Source organism: Saccopteryx leptura, chromosome 2 (genome assembly GCF_036850995.1).
Source record: "Saccopteryx leptura isolate mSacLep1 chromosome 2, mSacLep1_pri_phased_curated, whole genome shotgun sequence".
In the NCBI taxonomy this organism is placed as follows: Eukaryota; Metazoa; Chordata; class Mammalia; order Chiroptera; family Emballonuridae; genus Saccopteryx; species Saccopteryx leptura.
This window is the reverse complement of record NC_089504.1, coordinates 230,221,894-230,241,720: the sequence shown is the minus strand read 5'-3', so window position 1 is coordinate 230,241,720 and position 19,827 is coordinate 230,221,894. Positions and strand designations below refer to the sequence as shown.

At 47.4% G+C, this 19,827-nt stretch overlaps 1 protein-coding gene across 6 annotated transcripts in view; it reads left to right on the top strand.

Moving 5' to 3' along the window:
• Positions 1-18,068, top strand: part of DEPDC5 (DEP domain containing 5, GATOR1 subcomplex subunit) — a 111,378-nt gene extending 93,310 nt beyond the window's left edge. For 5 of the 6 annotated variants that reach the window (XM_066370427.1, XM_066370430.1, XM_066370429.1 and 2 more), the window contains 9 exons: positions 261-338; positions 1,151-1,283; positions 2,698-2,806; positions 4,076-4,300; positions 9,472-9,641; positions 12,081-12,252; positions 15,016-15,076; positions 17,065-17,147; positions 17,317-18,068. In XM_066370427.1, the coding sequence (XP_066226524.1) occupies positions 261-338; positions 1,151-1,283; positions 2,698-2,806; positions 4,076-4,300; positions 9,472-9,641; positions 12,081-12,252; positions 15,016-15,076; positions 17,065-17,147; positions 17,317-17,609 (1,324 nt within the window). In that variant the 3' untranslated portion in view covers positions 17,610-18,068. The remainder of the gene's footprint in view (positions 1-260; positions 339-1,150; positions 1,284-2,697; positions 2,807-4,075; positions 4,301-9,471; positions 9,642-12,080; positions 12,253-15,015; positions 15,077-17,064; positions 17,148-17,316) is intronic. The other variant, XM_066370431.1, reaches the window with a different exon arrangement.
• Positions 18,069-19,827: the final 1,759 nt, after the last annotated feature.

Here is a 19,827-nt window from a genome sequence, read left to right as displayed (position 1 = left end):
ATTAAAAGGAGAGGTGCCTATTAAAAATAAGCAATTGTGAACATAAAACCAGTTTGAATTTCTTTTATTTTTAACATACACACTTTGAAAGTAGAACCCCCCTGTAATCTAGCCCCAGGATGTATCTATCCACAGTTTGCTAGAATGCCTTTAGTATCAGTATTGTCAAAGTTCCTAGCTCTGCAGAAGTAAAGGTCCTCAGATTTGTGCTCTTGACCATGTGTGTGCCCTTTAGCTCTGCTGACCACTCTGTGTTGCAGCTCTCAGCAGCTGGTGGTGAGCACCTTGACATCATCCTCCACTCTAGCAGAGATCCTGGAAGCCATGAAGCACCCCTCGTAAGTGGCTTAGCACACACGATGCTGGGCAGTGTGGTTTGGGGGATTAATACCTGACTCACTAGCTGTGAGACCTTGGGCAAGTTACTTGACCTCTCTGATCTCTCTCTCTCTCTCTTTTTTTTTTTTTTTTTACACAGTCAGAGAGAGGGATAGATAGGGACAGATAGATAGGAACAGAGAGAGATGAGAAGCATCAATCATCAGTTTTTCATTGCGACACCTTAGTTGTTCATTGATTGCTTTCTCATATGTGCCTTGACTGTGGGCCTTCAGCAGACTGAGTAACCCCTTGCTTGAGTCAGTTACCTTGGGTTCGAGCTGGTGAGCTTTGCTCAAACCAGATGAGCCCGCGCTCAAATTGGCGGTCTCGGGGTCTCGAACCTGGGTCCTCGGCATCCCAGTCCAACGCTCTATTCACTGTGCCACCGCCTGGTCAGGCTACCTCTCTGATCCCTGAGACTTACCTTGTTTGTAAAATGGGATAATAGTGGCTAAATCACAGATTTGATATAAGGATTAAATAAAATAACTATGTAAATTACCTAGTATAAGACCTGACAAGTATAGATATTCTCTAAATGTCAGGTCCTTTTTCCTTCCCCTTCTCCTTTCCCCCCATTACACCATTTTCTTTCTGTCATGGGGATTTCTCTGGGTCTAGAAATAGTGCCGAGAAATTGCACTATGGGGACCCTCACTTCCGATATTAAGTGCTTTAGCACAAGTCCCTTGTTTGTCATCTTCTCTTTCTGCCGGTTGCCACCGTGCACACGCGTGTCCTGCTCCCCGCCCACTGTGTTGGAACTCAGGACAGGAGTGCAGCTGCTGTCTGAGCAGAAGGGCCTCTCGCCGTGCTGCTTCATCAGCGCCGAGGTGGTGCACTGGCTGGTGAACAACGTGGAGGGGGTCCAGACGCCGGCCATGGCCATCGACATCATGCAGGTGAGACGGCCACGGAATTATCCGCTCAGCCTGCATGAAACCGGGGCCTGTCTCTGAAGGAGCCGCCCTTTCCAGAAACGAGGTCTGTAGGTGGGGGTGCGGATCTGTTTTTAATAAGTGTGAGGACTGTCTGGAATTGATGAAAAAGCAGGTCTTGCTCTGAAAGACACATACCTTGACTTAAAAATCTGGCAGAATTTATTGTCTGAACTGAAATATTCTGGAAGGAATCTGCACTTTTGAACCTGGGAGGAATCTCTGTGAAAGATTTGCCGGGAAAGCCGTCCCTCTGACTCCAAGTCCCGATTTCCCCTGCTTGCTCAGGATTCAAGGCTGGATTTAAGGCTGTGGCGCAGGGGCCTCCTGGCGCCCTGCACTTCAGAGAGTGAAGACTCTGTGTGCCTCTCGTTCATCGCCCACCTCGACCAGGCTCCTCGAGGGCCACATTTTCCTGTGCATCGCCGTGTCACCAAGGCTTGCCGTGTAGTTTGTACAGAGCCCTCAGCAAATGCTTGCCGAATTTAATTACACTGTGCAGAACTGGAATTAAACTCCAGAGGCGAGGAATGGAAAGGTTGAGTTGCTGAAGCAGCCTCACCATCCTGCCCACACAGAGAAATCAGTACCATTTGCTGACCAGCTGGGTTGTCCTCACTGAAATGTGAAGTCACATTTCAATTATTCAGATGTAACTGATTTGAATAAGTACATGGATCTTCAGTTCTCATTTGGAGGGTCTCAGCAGGCTGTTTTTCGTAGCCTTTGCCTGATTCCTTTATACTACCATCTCCCTGAGAATTGTATTTCCTTGTTCGCACAAGGAATGCTGCTATAGCATTAAACAAGCTGGAGGTTCACGTACCAACATGGATAAATGTCAGAAGCATGATGCTGGGTGACAATCCAATTCACAAAATGATAATGGTATTACACCCTTTATTTAGAATTTAAAATCCCGTGAAATACCTCATATTCTTTATTAACACATGTCTAGATAATAAAATTATTTAAAACATGAATGAGAATAACATTACACTTACCGTTCATTTCTGGAGAGAGAGGAAGAGGACTGGGACATTGGAGTACATGAAGATTTTTTTTTTTTTTAATAAAAGGATCTGAAGTTAGTGTAGCAAAATATTAGATTCGTTGAAGTCGGATGGTGGTATGACTGGATTTTTATACTTCTATGTATGTTTGAAATATTTGATGATATCATAATATGCATTTATATTTTATAGTATAATCGGCACCAGGCACAACATTAAGCATAATGTGGTTATGGCTGATGAGGGTGGAGGGTAAGGTCTCCTTAGTGCCCTTTTCATTCCCTTGACTCCAGCACATGACTAAGGGCTGCACCTCTAAGATTTCCCTCTGCAGGCATTCAGAGTTTCAATGTTTCTCCCTCTAGAAAATGCTGGAAGAGCAGCTCATCATGCACGCATCTGGTGAAGTCTGGCGGACCTTCATCTACGGCTTCTATTTCTACAAGATAGTCATGGACAAAGAGCCCGACCGAGGTCAGAGATGAGGCATATGCTGTTGCCCACAGCGACTGGTGTTTTGCCTGGTGACTTGCTCTTTCCAGTGACGCTGCTTCTTGAGCTTTTTGTGTTGCTTTGTATTCCAAGTTGACAGATCTGTCAACTTCCTTGAGCATTTGAATTTAATTTAAGGATAACTGGAGTGACAAGGTTTCTTAAAGCTACCGTTTGTTCTTGGTGAGAACAGTGTGGATGAAAGATAAACCTAAAAGAGGCCAAGGGACCTGGTGAGAGGTTTTTAACTGTAGCACCCCGTCCCCATTCCATACACTCACCCCCCTTTTCAGTGCAGGTGTTTCTGAGTATGACATGACGGACTCTAACCTATAACAGCACTTTCTGCTTGCTGGGCCTGCAGACTCCCATTTCTTCCATTAGGAAGACTATCAAGTCCTAGCAGGTTTTCCAAGACATATTTTAAGGCTTTTTTTTTTTTTTTTTAATAAGAAAAAGTAATTCCTAAGAGGAAAGTGATTTCTAGCATGGCCAGAGCCGGCTTGCACAGTGCTGGAGGCAGCCAGCACTCAGACACGTATCTCTAGTGCACCCCGAGCGTACAGGGCTGCCAGTGACTTCCACCCTGCAGACGATGGCTTCTCCGCCTCTGGGTTTCAGGAGTCGTACGTCAGATGAGGCAGCCTGTGCCACTTGCTGTGCTTTCTTATCCAGAGAGCTGTCAGAAGTGGATCTGTGCAGGTCTTTCCCCTTGTAACCACTAGTGTGTCCATTGCCACCTCTTCCTTGAAATTTTAAGTTTGGCCACTACGTACCTATTTTACCTTCAAGTTGGAGAAGTCCCGGTTACCATTATATGCTGTGAAATGAGAGGTCTGAAACTGAGAATAAAGGATTTTTTAAAATTTGAAGTAAAGTTCACATAACATAAAATGAACCATTTTAAAGTGACCAGTTCAGTGGCATTTACTCCATTCACAGTAATGTGCCACCACCACTCTGTCTAGCTCCAGGCTGTTTCCATCACTCTGATAGGAAACCCTGCACCATCTGCAGTCAGTCCCAAACTCCTCCTCCCCCCACCCCCCGGCCACCACCAATCTGCTGTCTGTCTCTAAAGATTGGCCTATTCTAGACATTTTATTTAAGTGGCATCATGCAATATGTGGCCTTTTGTGTCTGGCTTCTTTTACTCAGCATAATGTTTTCAAGGTTAATCCACGGAGCCCGCATCAGTAAGAAAATAGGCATTTTTGCTGAAGGTGCTTTCCCTCCCCTTCGCTTTCCCAGTGGCCATGCAGCAGCCCACCACCTGGCACACGACAGCGGTGGACGACTTCGCCAGCTTCCAGCGCAAGTGGTTTGAGGTGGCCTTTGTGGCTGAGGAGCTCTTGCACTCCGAGATTCCTGCCTTCCTGCTGCCCTGGCTGCCCAGCCGGCCGGCCTCCTACGCAAGCAGGCACAGCTCCTTCAGCCGCAGCTTTGGGGGACGGAGCCAGGCAGCTGCGCTTTTAGGTGGGTCTCCGACCCAGATAGGGCCTGGGGCCGCGCTGGTGGGTGGCTGAGGGAGAGTGGCCGCCAGCCAAGGGAACAATGCCTGGGAACCAGGATTAGAGCCGTGATGGCTATCGCACTGACCCTCTGTCTGTCGGCAATCTGGGCTCCTGTGCTAGCTTCTGCTTTCTGAGCGGATATAGCTCATTATTGTCCCAGCCAACCAACAAACAGTGTTCAGCAGTTCTTATGTTAGGGCATGGTGCTGAACCTGCACGAACAGAAAACAGTAGACAATGTGGCCCCTTTGTCACATCAGGGGATGTGAGCTGGTCTCATTCCTGTCAAAGGCCTTCCCCAGGACTGCAGCATCCTAGGACCTCAGAAGAGGAAGGGACCTCAAAGGTGGTTCTTTCCAAACACTCAGGCTGAGCATGAATCTCCCTCTGCCCTTCCTCCTCTCCAAATGTGCTTCCCCCATCAAGGGATGTAAACTAGGACTCGTTCCTCGTCTCCTCGCCTTGTGCCGCTGTAAGGTAAGGGTGAACCCCTACTTACTGAATGATGGCGACCTCAGGAAATGGAGAACGCTACTTCAAGGATGGCATGAGGGGCTGAGATATGAGCATCTTCAAAAAATGCATCCTTTGGGCAAGGCAGCATGAGATTTATCTCAAAGTCAGGTTGGAGAGATCCTGAAAACCTTCTGGGAAGAAGGATGCAAAAGTTAAATAGCCTAAACTCCAGTGAAATTCCACCTTCTAGTTAGTTAGCTTATAACTGCCCAGATAACTGGAATGCTACCTAGCTGGTGCAATGGTTTCTAGATCCTCAGATTCACTTGGATCCAGATGTGGTTTTGACCCTGCCTTATGCCCTCCTGCCAGTGTGTCCAGGATTGCATGCGAGAAGTGGAGGCAGGTGGAGGGAACAAAGCCACCCACGAGAGAAAAGCATCTTCTCCTCCCTGTTATATTTCTAACTCTCCACCTCCCTGAAGTCTTCTGGACCAAAGAGGCCATATACTCCCTGTTAGCCTGGGATGGTCACCTCCAGCCTAAACCACCCAGGGCTTGATACCAAAGGTCTTTGTTCACCTAGAAGGGCAAAGCAGCAAGCTGGTGCATTTTATGCCACAAAAGGGCCTAGCAGCCCATTAGAAGCAGCAAATAAAATGGTAGGTAACCTGATGCCAGTGGAAAGCAAAAGCCAATAGTCTAACAACAAAGAAAGATGGAGTCTGGAAAACCTAGTACTCATATAACAAGCTCAAGAACTCGTAAGGTCATTCATTTCTAGTGCTGCATCACATATGGGAAGCTTGTCAAGAAACTAAGTTTTGCACCATCCCTCCCTGCCCCCCCACAAATCAAGCTTATTTTTACTAGCCACATTTTAAAGCCCTCTTTTGCCTTACAGTTAAAAGTTAAGAATTTTCATCTGCTCAAAAGAACAAGCCTAAAAGCTAGGTGGTTTTAGAAGCATATGAAGAGATAGTTTAAAAGTCAGCACCCCACTCTCTTCAAGGTCATTTTCTAAGATAGAGGCACAAGGAGTTGCTCTAAATAAATATTGGACTGTGTATAGTGATACTTTATTTACCTGAGAGCTGAAGGAAGCACATAAGATTTCCAAAGAACCCAAATAAATGCCAGAAATTCAAGTGTCACCTCTTATAGTGAGTGTCCCTCAGACCAGGACCTTGAGCTGTTTGCTGTTACTAGGCTCTTACTAATTTGGTTACATGTCATAATCAAGTACACCTCAGATTAGAAGCAGGTAATTAGGGGCCCCCGATGGCAGCAAATGTACTAACATAACACATTTTAGAAAAATGTTTGGCAGAACAAATCTGTTAGATTTTGGCTCTTTTTAGGTGTGTAGGGGGGTGAATAACAGTTAATTAGTAAACTTCTTTCCTTTAAAGTGTTGACTGAAAGGACTTATTCTGATGTCTGTTTCCTGTAGAATGTGCAAAACCATAGACAGGGCTTTCAACCTTAGCACTACAGCTGTTTTGGACTGGACCATTCTTTGTGGTGGGGGGCTGTCCTGTGCATCGCAGCATGCTTAGCACCTCAGATAGCTGCCCACTAGATGCTGGTGGCATCCGCCACTACACCCCCATGTGTCATGTATTTGTTGGATTCTCCGTATCTCCCTGTCCCAAGGTGAGTTAGGTCGGTTCTCATGGAACTCCAGTAGTGACTCAAGGAACTCACTGAAAGCTGCAGCTCAGCTGGGCTTACTCTTCTGTCAACATTACAAGCTTCTGGCAGCATCGCCCTGTCCGGTCTGACTCCTGAGCAGGAAGCCAGTGACATCTTAAGCACTTGGCTGAGCAGTGTACTTTCTTGGGCTTCCTCAGACCAGCCTGTTCTGAACTTGACATGCTAGTTGGAAGAGAAGAGATGTGCAAGGTCACTGCTGGTGTTTTGGGTGCCCTTTCTTTTGTGACCAGAGGCTTTTCACCTGCAGAGGAATACACAGTGTCCAAGATCAGAGAGCAAAGCTTTTTTCCTTTGATTTGGGCTAAATAAATGGTTACTCTGACAGCATCGTGCTTCAGGAACACAAGGCAGAGACAGAAACCAGTTTAAAAGAAACTCTTAGCATTGGGGCCACCAAGTTACTTAGCCTTAAGTATCACAGACAGCTCTAAGTAGTGTCTGTAGGAGTCATGGACAGGCCTTGGAATGAGCATTGGTGAGCTCATGGCTTAAGCTGGGAGGAAGAAAAACAGGAATAGGAAGAAAGGAGAGTTAACATGTGAGGGTGGCTAGAGAAGAACAGAGCAGCTCTCATCCATGTTTCATTGATCCTTAGCCCTCTGAAGCAGCCAGGCTGGCACTATCTCAGCAGACAAGGAGCTGAACCAGGAAAGCTAAGGCCATATTCTCAAGGGCACATGGTCAGTAAAAAGCAGAGCTTAGTTCTGACTGCAAATCAAGAATGCTTTTCATTTTGCATGTTCTGCTTTTGAGAGAATGGTCAACTGTACCCCACGCAGCTGGCTTTCTTCTGCCTGGATGCCATTGAGCATCCCAGCCATAGCTCTCCTGCCTCCCAATAATAGTTTGTTAAAATTGCTAAGGAGCTATTTTATCCTTACCAATGATAAAAGCCACTGAGGTCTTCTACCTGCAGAACTCAGAACTAAGCTGACTCCTTAAGATAAAGAAATAGGGCCTGACCAGTGGTGGCACAGTGGATAGAATATCAACCTGAGACACTAAGGAACCAAGTTCAAAACCCCAAGGCCACTGGCTTGAGCCTAAAGGTCACTGGCTTGAGCAAGGGGTCACTGGCTTGGCTGGAGCCCCCCCTGGTCAAGGCACATATGAGAGTCAATGAATAACTAAGGTGCCACAACTCTGAGTTGATGCTTCTCATCTCTTGTCTGTCTATCCCTTTCTCTCTCAAAAAGACAAACAAATAAAAAAGATTAAGAAATGCATTGGAGAGAGGTAGGGGAGAACCAGGGACTGATAATAATTTATAGAACTGGAAACCATGTCAACACAATAAATTAAAAAAAAAAAATGTTTATAGCAACCTGAGGTCTGGCAGTGCCCAGCCAAGCAGAGCAGAGCCCTGCTCTTTTCTGTATTTCTGAGCCTGTTATAGGCCTTTAGTCTGGTCAGGAACCTGACTTTATGATCCGTCTCTAAAATATCCCTCTCTAGGTTGTGTAGGATTTTTGAGCAGGAGTCCCAGATAGGATGAGCTAGTGTTTGATACTGACCTGGAATTTTTTAGCAACACACAGTTGATGGAACAGGGCATTAGGCTTCATTATGTAGTTTCATTTTTTGAGAAAAGATTATAGAACTGCTGCCTTCCTGAGTTGAGACTTGAGTTCCTCTAATCTGTGGTCTGGGTTGCTAGTCCAGTTGTATCCCTTTGTGGGTCACTAGAATCAGAAGATCAGGAGTCCAGCCGGCTGAGGGTCTGACTCTGTGATATTGACTAAGGTATTTACCACCCATCTTGGCTTCTGTTTCCTTATGTAGAAATGAGAGGGTTGGATTAGATTGGGGGAGGTAAACTATGGCTTAACTGGTCAAATCTGGCCTGCTATCTCTTTGTTTGTTTTTGTTTTATATACTGCTCACAAAAATTAGGGGATATTTTATTGCTTCATATTCATCTTGAAATATCTTTTAATTTTTGTGAGCAGATTAATACCTTTTTTTTTTTTTTTTTTTTTTTTTCTGAAGCTGGAAATGGGGAGAGACAGCCAGACAGACTCCCGCATGCGCCCGACCAGGATCCACCCGGCACGCCCACCAGGGGCGACGCTCTGCCCACCAGGAGGCGATGCTCTGTCACGACCAGAGCCACTCTAGCGCCTGGGGCAGAGGCCAAGGAGCCATCCCCAGCGCCCGGGCCATCTTTGTTCCAATGGAGCCTTGGCTGCGGGAGGGGAAGAGAGAGACAGAGAGGAAGGAGGTGGGGGTGGAGAAGCAAATGGGCGCTTCTCCTATGTGCCCTGGCCGGGAATCGAACCTGGGTCCCCTGCACGCCAGGCCGACGCTCTACCGCTGAGCCAACCGGCCAGGGCCAGATTAATACTTTTTATAGAACACTTTTAGGCTTGCAGCTAAATTGATCAGAAAGTAGACTTTCTATATACTCCCTGCCCCAATGAGCATACACACAGCTTCCACTATCAACATCTCCCACCAGAGTGGGGCATTTGTTATGTTCTATGAACCTACATTGACATCATTATCACCCAAAGTCTGTGGTTTACATTAGCGTTCACTCTTGGTGTGTACCTTTTATGAGTTTTGACAAATGTATAATGACATGTACCCACCGTCATAGTATCATCCAGAGTAGTTTCACCACCCTAAAAACCCAGTTGATTTTGTAAATAAAGTCTTATTGGAACACTGCCAAGCCCATCATTTGTGTAATGTCTGTGGCTGCTTTTGTACCAAAAGAGCAGAGTTGAGCAGTTGAAGCAGTCTCCATATGAGGCCATATTGCCTGCAAAACCTTAAGTGTTTATTATCTGGACCTTTATAGAAGAAGTTTGCCAACCCCTGGACTAGATGATTTCCAGGAAGCTTCTAGAATCTGTGATTTTTCTATTAGGTAATTCTGCAGTTTCATATCTGGTATTTGTTCTTCCTCCTCATCTCACTCCTTTTCCCTCTCGGGGCCCCTTCTATATGCTGACATAGCTGCCACTGTCCCGGAGCAGAGGACTGTGACCCTGGACGTGGATGTGAACAACCGAACAGACCGGCTGGAGTGGTGCAGCTGTTATTACCATGGCAACTTCTCCCTGAATGCAGCCTTCGAGATCAAGCTCCACTGGATGGCGGTGACCGCTGCGGTCCTCTTTGAGATGGTAAGATGGGGCCTTGGTTCACCTTGCAGAAGGACGTGGTGGATGCTTAGTAGCAATTCATGGTACCTTTTTTTTTTTTTTTTTTTTAGTTCATGCTTCCTATTATTACAATAACCTCTTTAAAAAATTTAAACAATAGTAAAAAATCCAAGCAGTCAGAAAGGGTGTAGATCAGAATTTCTCAGCCTTGGCACTATTGTCATCTAGGACTGTGTAATTCTCTGTGTTGGGGGCTATCCTGTGTGTTGTAAGATGTGGAGCAACATTCTTGGCCTCTACCCACTTGATGGCAGTAGCACCCCTGCCTTGTGACAGCCCCAAATGTCCCCAGACATTGCCACATGTCCCCAGGGAGAGGGAACATTAACACCTTTGAGCACCCCTCCCCAGGAGAGATTCTCATCACAGGAACATATTTAAGGTCCACATTTAAAAAGACTGCCCAGTTCCCTGTCTTGCTCAGCTTGCAGAGATCACCAGCTCTTCCCCAGCTGGTTGACTGGGATGACCACTCCCTCCAGTCAGCGTTAAAACCCTTTCTACCCAGTCGGCTAAGCCTTCTCCTTGGAAGCCCTACCAGACAAGCCTGTCTCATAACAACACAACCATAACATTCACACACTTATAGTTACCATTTAGCCAGAAGAAGAGTATTTACACTGTTCACAAAAATTAGGGGATATTTTATAGCTTCATATTCATTTTGAAATATCCCCTAATTTTTATGAGCAGTATATTTGCTAAGAGGAATTTAGCAACTATCTTTTCAGAATACACGTTTCAGGCCTGGCAACGTAGAACAGTTGGTTAGAGCATTGTCCTGATACACCAAGGTTGCGGGTTCAATCCTCCATCAGAACACATATAAGAATCAAACAATGAATGCATAAATAAGTAGAACAACAAATCAATATTTCTCTTTCTCTTTCTTCCTACCTCCCTTTCTCTCTTTCTCTAAAAAAATTAAAAATGTACTTTTCATATCAATTCATAAGAAACCCAATGCAAGTTGCTAATCCTTTTATCATTATTTAAAGCTTCTATAAGTCTCTAGTACATGTCAATTATTATTTTAAGGAAATTTCCAAAATTATTATAAATCAGATTTTATTAGGATAACTATTACATAAAATTAAAAAAGGTTATTGACTAAGCCTTAGAAATTAATTTGGTCAAACAGAGAGCTTAGTTTTTATGTTGCTGTTCTGCTGTTACTGTTATAAATGTTCCTAGGAAGACTAAGAGTGGTCCCCTTTAGTTTTTAACATAAGTGTATTTGTTTAATCGAGATGGCCCAGACTGTAGTTGTTTTTTTTTTTTAAATTACATGAGAGGTGGTTAGGCAGGGTAGCAGAGAGACAGACTCCCGCTTGCACCTCAACTAGGATCCACTCAGCAAGCCCACTACAGGGTGATGTTCTGCCCATCTGGGGTGGCTGCTCTGTTACTTGGCAACCAAGCTATTTCAGCACCTGAGGCGAGACCATGGAACCATCCTCAGTACCCAGGACCAACTTGCTCGAACCATTCGGGTCATGGCTGCAGGAGAGGAAGAAAGAGAGAAAGAGAGAAACAAGGGGGAGGAGTGGAGAAGCAGGTGGTTGCTTCTCCTGTGTGCCCTGACTGGGAATCAAACTTGGGACTTCCTCATGCTGGGCCAACACTCTACCACTGAGCCAACCAGCCAGGGCTCCAACTGTAGTTTTTTGATACAGTATTTGACAGAAATCTTATCTGTATGCCAGAGCCACATGCATCAGCCTTAAAAAGTATGTATGTTTGTCAGTTTTATGGTTAAAAAGGAAAATTATGACTCAGAACATTGCTACTGTTCCTAAAAATGTTATTAAGGGAAAGGTTTTTCTTTACACCGAAGTAGCTTTTGTTCTTGGTCAGTCTTCAGACAGACAGCTGCTGGGAGTTTGCCAGCGAGCAGCTCTCATTCCGCCAGGTCAGGGTTATCGCTTTGGCCAGAGGCCACCACAGTCATCTTGCACCCTGCATCATGTCCCACTCAGCCAGCTTGAGTGGATTGTTTTCCTATTTGATACTCTGGACTTAGTAAATTTTTGATAAAGGACAAAATTAGAAGGGCTTAACCTATATCCTGTGACCTTCCTCCAACATCCTATAGGATGAGAAGGGTTTTTAGGAGGCAATAAATAGCTCCCTCCGATCTCTTCCTTCTGAAAGAAACACGGAAATTGCCGGAGCTTGGGCTGTAAAGAGGAACTGCTTCACTTACAGATTTTTGAGTATTTGTCAGGAGGTTAGACTGTGCATTTTGCTGCCCAGGACTGGTTCAGAGCCAGTTTATTAATATAAATGAACATGCCAACCAATGCATGACGCCACTCTGGCAGCTTTGCTCCTCCAGCAGTGTTTTCTCATCTGGATGAAGTTGGGGGTGACACTGTTTGTTTTTGTGCTTTCTACCAGGTCCAAGGTTGGCATCGAAAAGCTACTTCCTGTGGCTTTTTGTTGGTCCCGGTTTTGGAGGGCCCCTTTGCACTGCCCAGTTACCTGTATGGCGATCCGCTACGCGCCCAGCTCTTCATCCCACTCAACATCAGCTGTCTGCTCAAGGAAGGCAGCGAACACCTGTTTGATAGTAAGAGACACTCCTCTTTCCCCCAAGGACCCCTCTTGGTAGCCACATAGGCTGTTACACAGAGGGAGTCTTTGGACAGGGGGCCGAATGGATCTTAACCCTCATTCTTCACTTAGTGGCTGGGCAACCCTGGACAAGTCACTTAATGTCTCTGAGCCTCAAATTCTTTATACCTAAAATAAGGGTGGCTAGAGCTGCTTTGCAACTCAGGAAGCCCCTCAAAAGGCCCAGAGCAGAGTGATGGCTGGGAGAGGGTGCAACGCTCTATAGATCACAAACGGCCTGGTGTTCTCCACACACCGTCCTTCCTGTGCTCCAACCGAACTGGTTTGGGCTGCAGGAATTGAACCTCACTGGAGGCTTGAATCTGCTGTTCCAGGCAGAAATGCTAAAAAGGGAGGCGCTGAAAGCAGACAGGAAACAGTGTCCTATTGTGCAGAGCTGTGGTGTGTCAGCACCTGGAACTCTGAGTGTGACTGGAGTCCTGCATCTCAAGGAAGACAGAGCAGGAGGAGGCTCACGGGAGGGTGGCAGGACCCGACAGAGCCCGAAAGGGAGAGCACAGGGGGTGACCCCGCCCTGCTGCTCCACCCTGATCCACCAGAACTCTGAGGGCAGGTGTGGGACCCGTGAAGGATGCATCTTACTTCACATAGGATGGAACTTTTTATCACCATTGCTCATTGTGATGAACATAAATAGCTTGAAATCCAGAGCTTTCGATGAGCTCACAGGTGAACATTTTAAAACCAGAAGAAGCTAGAGTTGCTGCTAATCAGTTGGAGCCCCTTTCGTTTCTCAGATACCAAAGTTAAAACAATGTGAAAGAAAAAACTTTGGATGTAAGGAAGATGCTTTCTTCCTGCGCCCTTATAAGTCTGCATCATGGTTGGTGGCAGAGGACTGGCCCCGAGGGTGAGAGGCCTGGTGAGGCCAAGCTAAGTGTCCCTGCGCTTTTCCTGTGGCAGCTGCTCCAGGGTAAAAACAACTTTCGTTCCAAAGGCCCATCTGTATATTCTTTGTTTATATTTTGGGGGACGTTTTGATAGAGACACAATGTTTTAAGTGACAGTTGGGGTTTAAGGCAGGTCCCCACAGTGATTGAGTGATTATTAGAGTTTATAAAGCACTACACACACACACACACACACACACACGCTCCTCATGGTGCTGTTTTTAATATGTTGAGGGGACAGAGAGATCGTCCCTCACACCATCAGAGACTCTTCTGGGGTATTCCACCTTCATGGAAATAGCACAAGGTTGCTTAAGGGGCTGGCACTGCAGAACATTTTTATGTGAGCTGATGATTTTCCCTGCCAGTTATAACCCAGTCTTCAAGACCAGCCTCTTCTGTTGGTTGCCATGGTTACAGTTGAACGAAAGGAGTCGTAGCTTCAAAGAATAAGGATTTGAATCTAAAAATCGATTTTCTTGCTTCTGTTCTGCTTCTCTTCCTGTTATCACTCCTTCTGATAATGGTGAAGTCAGAACCTTAGGAATCTGACAAGAATCTGCTGTGTGCATGTGTTTTACTATTAAAGCCAAAGTCTTTCTTCTTCCTTGCTCTTTAGTGTCCAGAATTTTCAAAGCTGGTCTAGATAGTAGATTGCAAATGTGGAAGGAGTAACAAGGCCCCCGCAGGCACCTGTGGCCTTTGGGATGTCTTGTGCAGTTGCTGCTCCAGCCCTCAGCACCTCGGTCCCGAGAGCAGCCCTGGCCCGTGGCCTGTTGCTGTGTGACAGGCTGCTCGGCCCTCCCACCTCCCACCCGGGGTCTTCACAGCAGCCCCGCAGGAGGAGCAGTGGAGTGAGGCCCTAGGGGATCACTTTTCCAAAATCATTTTGTATTTATTTGCTTCAATTTCCCCACCCCTAAAGTGAAGCTTATAATATTGCCTTTCCTTATAGGGAAATAGAAGATCAGTAATTAAAAAAACATTGTTTTATTTATTTTTTATTTCTAGAATTAGATAACATGCATTTAAAGCTTATCTTCTGTTTGCACTTTAATATCATGCTCCTTTCCGCCTTTGGCATAGGAGGGCGTTAGGATGAGTCATATCAAGGTCTGGTCGCTCACACTGGTTTCTGAGGACTTATAGTCATCCCCCTTATAGATCCTGATAGAGCTTAGGGGAAGGAATGGTGAGAATGTATAGCTGTCACTTTCTTTAGGATATCCCTCCTTGAGATAGAGGCTGGTCTTCCTTTTTTTTTTTTTTTTTTTTTTTTGTATTTTTCTGAAGCTGGAAACAGGGAGAGACAGTCAGACAGACTCCCGCATGCGCCCGACCGGGATCCACCCGGCACGCCCACCAGGGGTGACGCTCTGCCCACCAGGGGGCGATGCTCTGCCCCTCCGGGGCGTTGCTCTGTTGCAACCAGAGCCACTCTAGCGCCTGGGGCAGAGGCCAAGGGGCCATCCCCAGCGCCTGGGCCATCTTTGCTCCAATGGAGCCTTGGCTGTGGGAGGGGAAGAGAGAGACAGGGGCGGGGGTGGAGAAGCAAATGGACACTTCTCCTATGTGCCCTGTCCGGGAATCGAACCCGGGTCCCCCGCACGTCAGGCCGGCGCTCTACCACTGAGCCAACCGGCCAGGGTGAGGCTGGTCTTTCTGGAAGCAGGTAGTGTGGAACAGCAGAGCCTGTGGCCAAGGGGGAAGAATTGCCCAGGGTAGAGAAGGGCACAGAAGGCCAGACCCCAGGAGAATGACATACCTAGGGATCACAACTCAGCATTTATTCTTTTTTTTCCTTTCAGGCTTTGAACCGGAAACATACTGGGATCGAATGCACCTTTTCCAAGAAGCCATTGCACACAGGTTTGTCCCTTAGCAAGAGAGAATAGTGGGAAGACGTTCATGTTGGTCTTGAATAGCAGTTACCAAAGCAAAATCCAGTTTGTTTCATTTCTGGGGAAACAGGTCTAGTCCACCAATGACTGATTCGCTGCTTATCTCTGATAGGTCGGGCCTTGGTTTCAAAGATAAGCACTACCTCTCCAGTTTCTGTGGCTGTTTTTCAGACCTGATTTCTGTCTTCTTCCAGTTGAGAGGAGAGCAGAGCGCTCCCTCCTTAGCCTCCAACAAGACCCTGAGACAAGCTATCTAGGAGATGACATGAAATAAAACACTGAAATTTCTCGAGTCCCTTAACACATGTTGAAAAGATAATCAGTGGTTAAAAAGCAATAGATAAGTCAGTAGGTATTTACCGGCACATAATATGTATTTTAAGGAAAGCCTGTCCATCCTTCGAGCCAGTACAGTTCTGTCTCCTGAACATCACTCAGTGTCCACTTGCTGCTTCTTATTAATAATGGTGTAGGCAAAGCCTTCTCTGTTTCTGCTTCAGATCCTCTTGCTGCAACCTTCTTCAGTATCATATTGTCTCCTTATTCAAGCACCTTCCACTGTTACCCTCCCCCCATGAACACGGCCTTTCACAGCCGTAGGAAGAGCTCCAGACTTCATCTTCCCCTCACCCAAGTTGGCCCCCGCCTTAGACCTTACGCTGGCCTTTTCTTCTTCCACCTAGCTCTGATGCTCAGTAAAGGCTGTAGAATGAATGCCAGGCCAGCTAGTGTCCTCCTTCCAGTGGGAGGGGGTGCCGGTTTGGGGGTACAGTGGTTGGTGGAAAGGGCATTGGCGTGGGAAGCAGACAGGCCTGGCTCATCTGCCTCATTTTGATCTGAGAGGACAGTGAGGGGGCCAAGGACCATGTGGTTAAAAATGAAAGGTCCTTCCTGGTGACAAGGAAGAGATGAAGCAGGAATCTGGTCAGGCTGGTCCATGCTGAGGAAATAAATGACCTTGATTGAAAGTAGAGAGGAAGAAAGGCAAAGCACAGGACCGTTTCTACCTGTGATCAAATCAGCATGTAGATGGTATGGTGCATGTTAGCCGATCCATTTAATTTGTATATCTGGTGTATCCTTCAGTAAATAATCATCAAATGCCAATGTGAAGCTGGCAGTTTACGTAGAGACCACAACACAGCAGCTCTCTGAGGAACATGGCCCAGGAAAGGAGAGAGACATTCATTTTACCCCCTTAGATCTACCTGTATTCCTGCCTTTGTTACATAAACCCCTTAGACTCAGGGCAGGAGCCACATCTATGAAATGTCCTTTACAGCACTTAGCAGGTAAAGTTGTAATAAATGGGCTCTATGAAAATAGAAAACCCAGGAATAGATCAAGCCATAGTCGAGAAGCAGAATAGGACAGCCACAGATGAGAAATGGCCCCTCCTGCCCATTGCCAGAGCGCAGCAAAGCAGAGAGCCCCAGACTGGTGTTCCTCGCTTTTAGGAGAACAATTTCAATGAAGATACTTCATTTCACTTCAAAGCCTTTATTGAGGGCCTACTGTGTGCTTGCTGTGGGAGACACCGAGGAAAGGGAGAAAGGTGTGGCTTAGGTAAATAAAGAGTAGGGCCGTTTTCTGGAGGACCTGACGGTCTCAAGTATGTGAGTGGCCACAGTGGGAAGGTCTAATGGGATGGCTGGTGAGCAGAGGAGGAGGGGGTAGCTGGGCAGAGATGAAGGCTGGATGAGAGAGTGTGGTGGGTGAGAGGGCTTTCAACCACCCCAGAGACGAAAGGAGGCTAGTCCAGAGGTGATCTGGTGAGCCACTGAAGAGGTGGAGGCGAGATGTAGTGTGGACAAGAGTGGGTAGCCTGAATATTCCACCTTGAAAGAGATCGTTCCAGATCCCCTTTAGCCCAGGCTGTCAGAGTCCTGTTAGCCACGCTCTCTCCCCTTGTCCCTGTAGGGGCCTTAATCAGTACACCTTCCTTTCTTTCCTTAGGTTTGGCTTTGTGCAAGATAAATATTCTGCATCTGCTTTTAACTTCCCGGCTGAGAACAAGCCTCAGTACATCCATGTTACAGGTGAGGCGCTCCGGGCAGAAAGTGGGTGGATGGGTCCCTGTGGCAGGACGGCCTGGCCCCATGCACAAGGGTTCTTCCCTCGTAGCCAAGCCTGTGGCTGCAGGCCCACCCCAGCCAAACCCAGGCACCCTCCTGGTGGCTGCCACCCATTCCCCCACTTTCCCCTCAGGAACAGTGTTCCTGCAGCTTCCCTACTCCAAGCGCAAGTTCTCCGGGCAGCCGCGACGGCGGAGGAACTCCACCAGCTCCACCAGCCAGAACTTGTTCTGCGAGGAGCGGATTGGCTACAACTGGGCCTACAACACCATGCTGACCAAGACCTGGCGCTCCAGTGCCACGGGGGATGAGAAGTTTGCCGATCGGCTGCTGAAGGACTTCATGGACTTCTGCACTAATCGTGACAACCGGCTGGTCACGTTCTGGACGAGTTGCCTGGAGAAAATGCATGCCAGCGCCCCGTGAGACCAGGCTGTGCTGGGCTCAGAGGATGGGGAGGGTTCCTGTCCTGCTATTGATATTCAATAGGATCAGTAAGGCTCTGGGCGTCAGATGTGTTTGCCGCTGTCAGCGAGTGGGGGCCACTGCCGCTGCTCTTCCCCACCAGTGTTCTCCCTTGGGGAGAAAGATTTTGGAAGCAGCTAGCGTCCAGAGCAGGTGGGAGGCCCAGATGGCCTGTGGGAGGGCTTTAGTACTGGGGAAGAGGACAGGCAGCCCCCATGAATGTCCTCAGAGAGGGGGCGGCTCCTTGGAGCGTCCTTGCCCTCCACCATCAGTGGGCTATTCGGAGCAGAATCTGCCTCCTCCCACTCGGAAGTATTCACGGGATGTAAGATAATTTTGTGAAATAATGTACCATAGGCTCACACCAACTGTATATACCTGTACATATCAGAAGCTGGAATAAATGCCACGGGTGGCATCTCTGCCCCAGCCTGGTGTCTGCTGTCCCATCCTCAGCTGGGCAGTTGTGCCTGGTCCCTGGGGCTGTCTTGGCTGGTGAGGTAGCCACAGATGGTGAGGAGGACTTTAGAATTCACTGTCTTGGAGGGTCTCAATGTGAGTCTACTAAAAGATGTCTTATCCCAGGTCCGTGGACTGGAACAAGGAAAGTTTTGGTCAGGCCTGGAGAGCAAACAGAACCAGGAAACTGCAGGCTTCTGTAGTTGGAGGTGCATCCAGCTAAGTGGGTGAGCCCAGCTGTGGCATACAGACCTCATGACATTCTGCAAAAAATCAAAGGAAAGGCAGCCTTAATTCTAATCAGGTGTTAGCACCTGGTTTAACAGGGTAAAGCTCAGCATGGTGTCCCAACCTTAGCGCCCAGCCTAACATGCTGGGGGTGGGACAGGGCTGCAGGCCAGAGCAGCACCTCACAGTCCCTGACACTGATTCCCTCTCCATCTCTCCACTCAGAGTCAGTCACCAACCCTGATGACTGACCTCAGTAGCTTACGAGTCCGTCCACTTCTTCCCAGGCCCCCTGCTGCCACTCCCAGCCCAGACCTCTTTCTCCTCAGCTTCCTCTTGGCTGGCTGGGAAGGCCCCTGGCCTCAGCTCTGCTTTCACTCCAGGCTGTTCCCCGCTTGGCACTCAGCGTCTTTTTTAAAAGCTACTCTAATGGTGCCCACCACTTACTTAGACTTCTTTGATGGCTTGAATGTTAAAAATCTTTGATGCGGCCCTGCACAATCTGTCCTGGACTGTTTCTCCAGCCCCCTGGAACATTCCAAGACTCTTGAGTGTCTCAGCGCTTTGCTCAAGCTGTTCCATCTGCCTAGAATACTCCTCCTTCCACACCCGCTACTCCTGGTCGTCATCCATGAGCTCTTAGCTCATGTCACTTCTTCACAGAAGCACAGGAGAATGCCCTGTGACATCTTCCCAGAGCCCTTAGACTTCTCCCTCAACACATGTTGACACTCAGCCAGTCAGAAGCTTGCCTGTTGTGTTCATCTCTGTTCCTGAATGTGCTGGTAATAACAGATGATGGGAAAATGGTTGTTGGCTGAATGCGTGGATTGAAGAGTGATCTCTGGGCTCGAGGGCCGGGCACTGGGTGTTAGATCTGAATCTCTCCCCAGCTAGCTGGGTTCCTAAGTTACTTATGGAGGCTATTTCCTCAATATGTAAAATTCAACTATTGATGCTGCACGTATATTTTGAGAGAACAGGCCTGTTAATATATGTGAAAGTATACTGGTTGATTCCTGGCATGGAGCACCTCCTTGATAAAAATCCATTCTCTTTTCCTTTTTCACCTTGCCTTCTCTCAGACAAATCTTTGCTTCTTTCTAAGCATCAATATCCTTCAATTATAAATTGGGAGGCTGTTTCAAGGTGGTTGGAGGATCAAAAGACAGATGTATATGAAAGGACTTGCTAGCCAGCAGGCAGTAAACAGACAGGCTACTGTCACATTCCCATCCAGGAACCCCCTTCACAGGCATCTGTGATACTCAGTACCCTGCGTGTGAAGCCAGCAGTCACCTTGGGCTTCTTCCCTCTTGCAAAGATGGGCCAGGAGAAAAAGGCTCAAAGAATGATTTGGGAGAAGAGGTAGTTGACAAGTTAGAATGCTGGGTCACCATCTTTCAGAGCTGGGCCTGAGATGTACATGCCTTCGGGCCCCAGAGCCCCCGCTGGCTGCTCCCCCGCCTTCCTCCTCTCTCTGACCACTTGT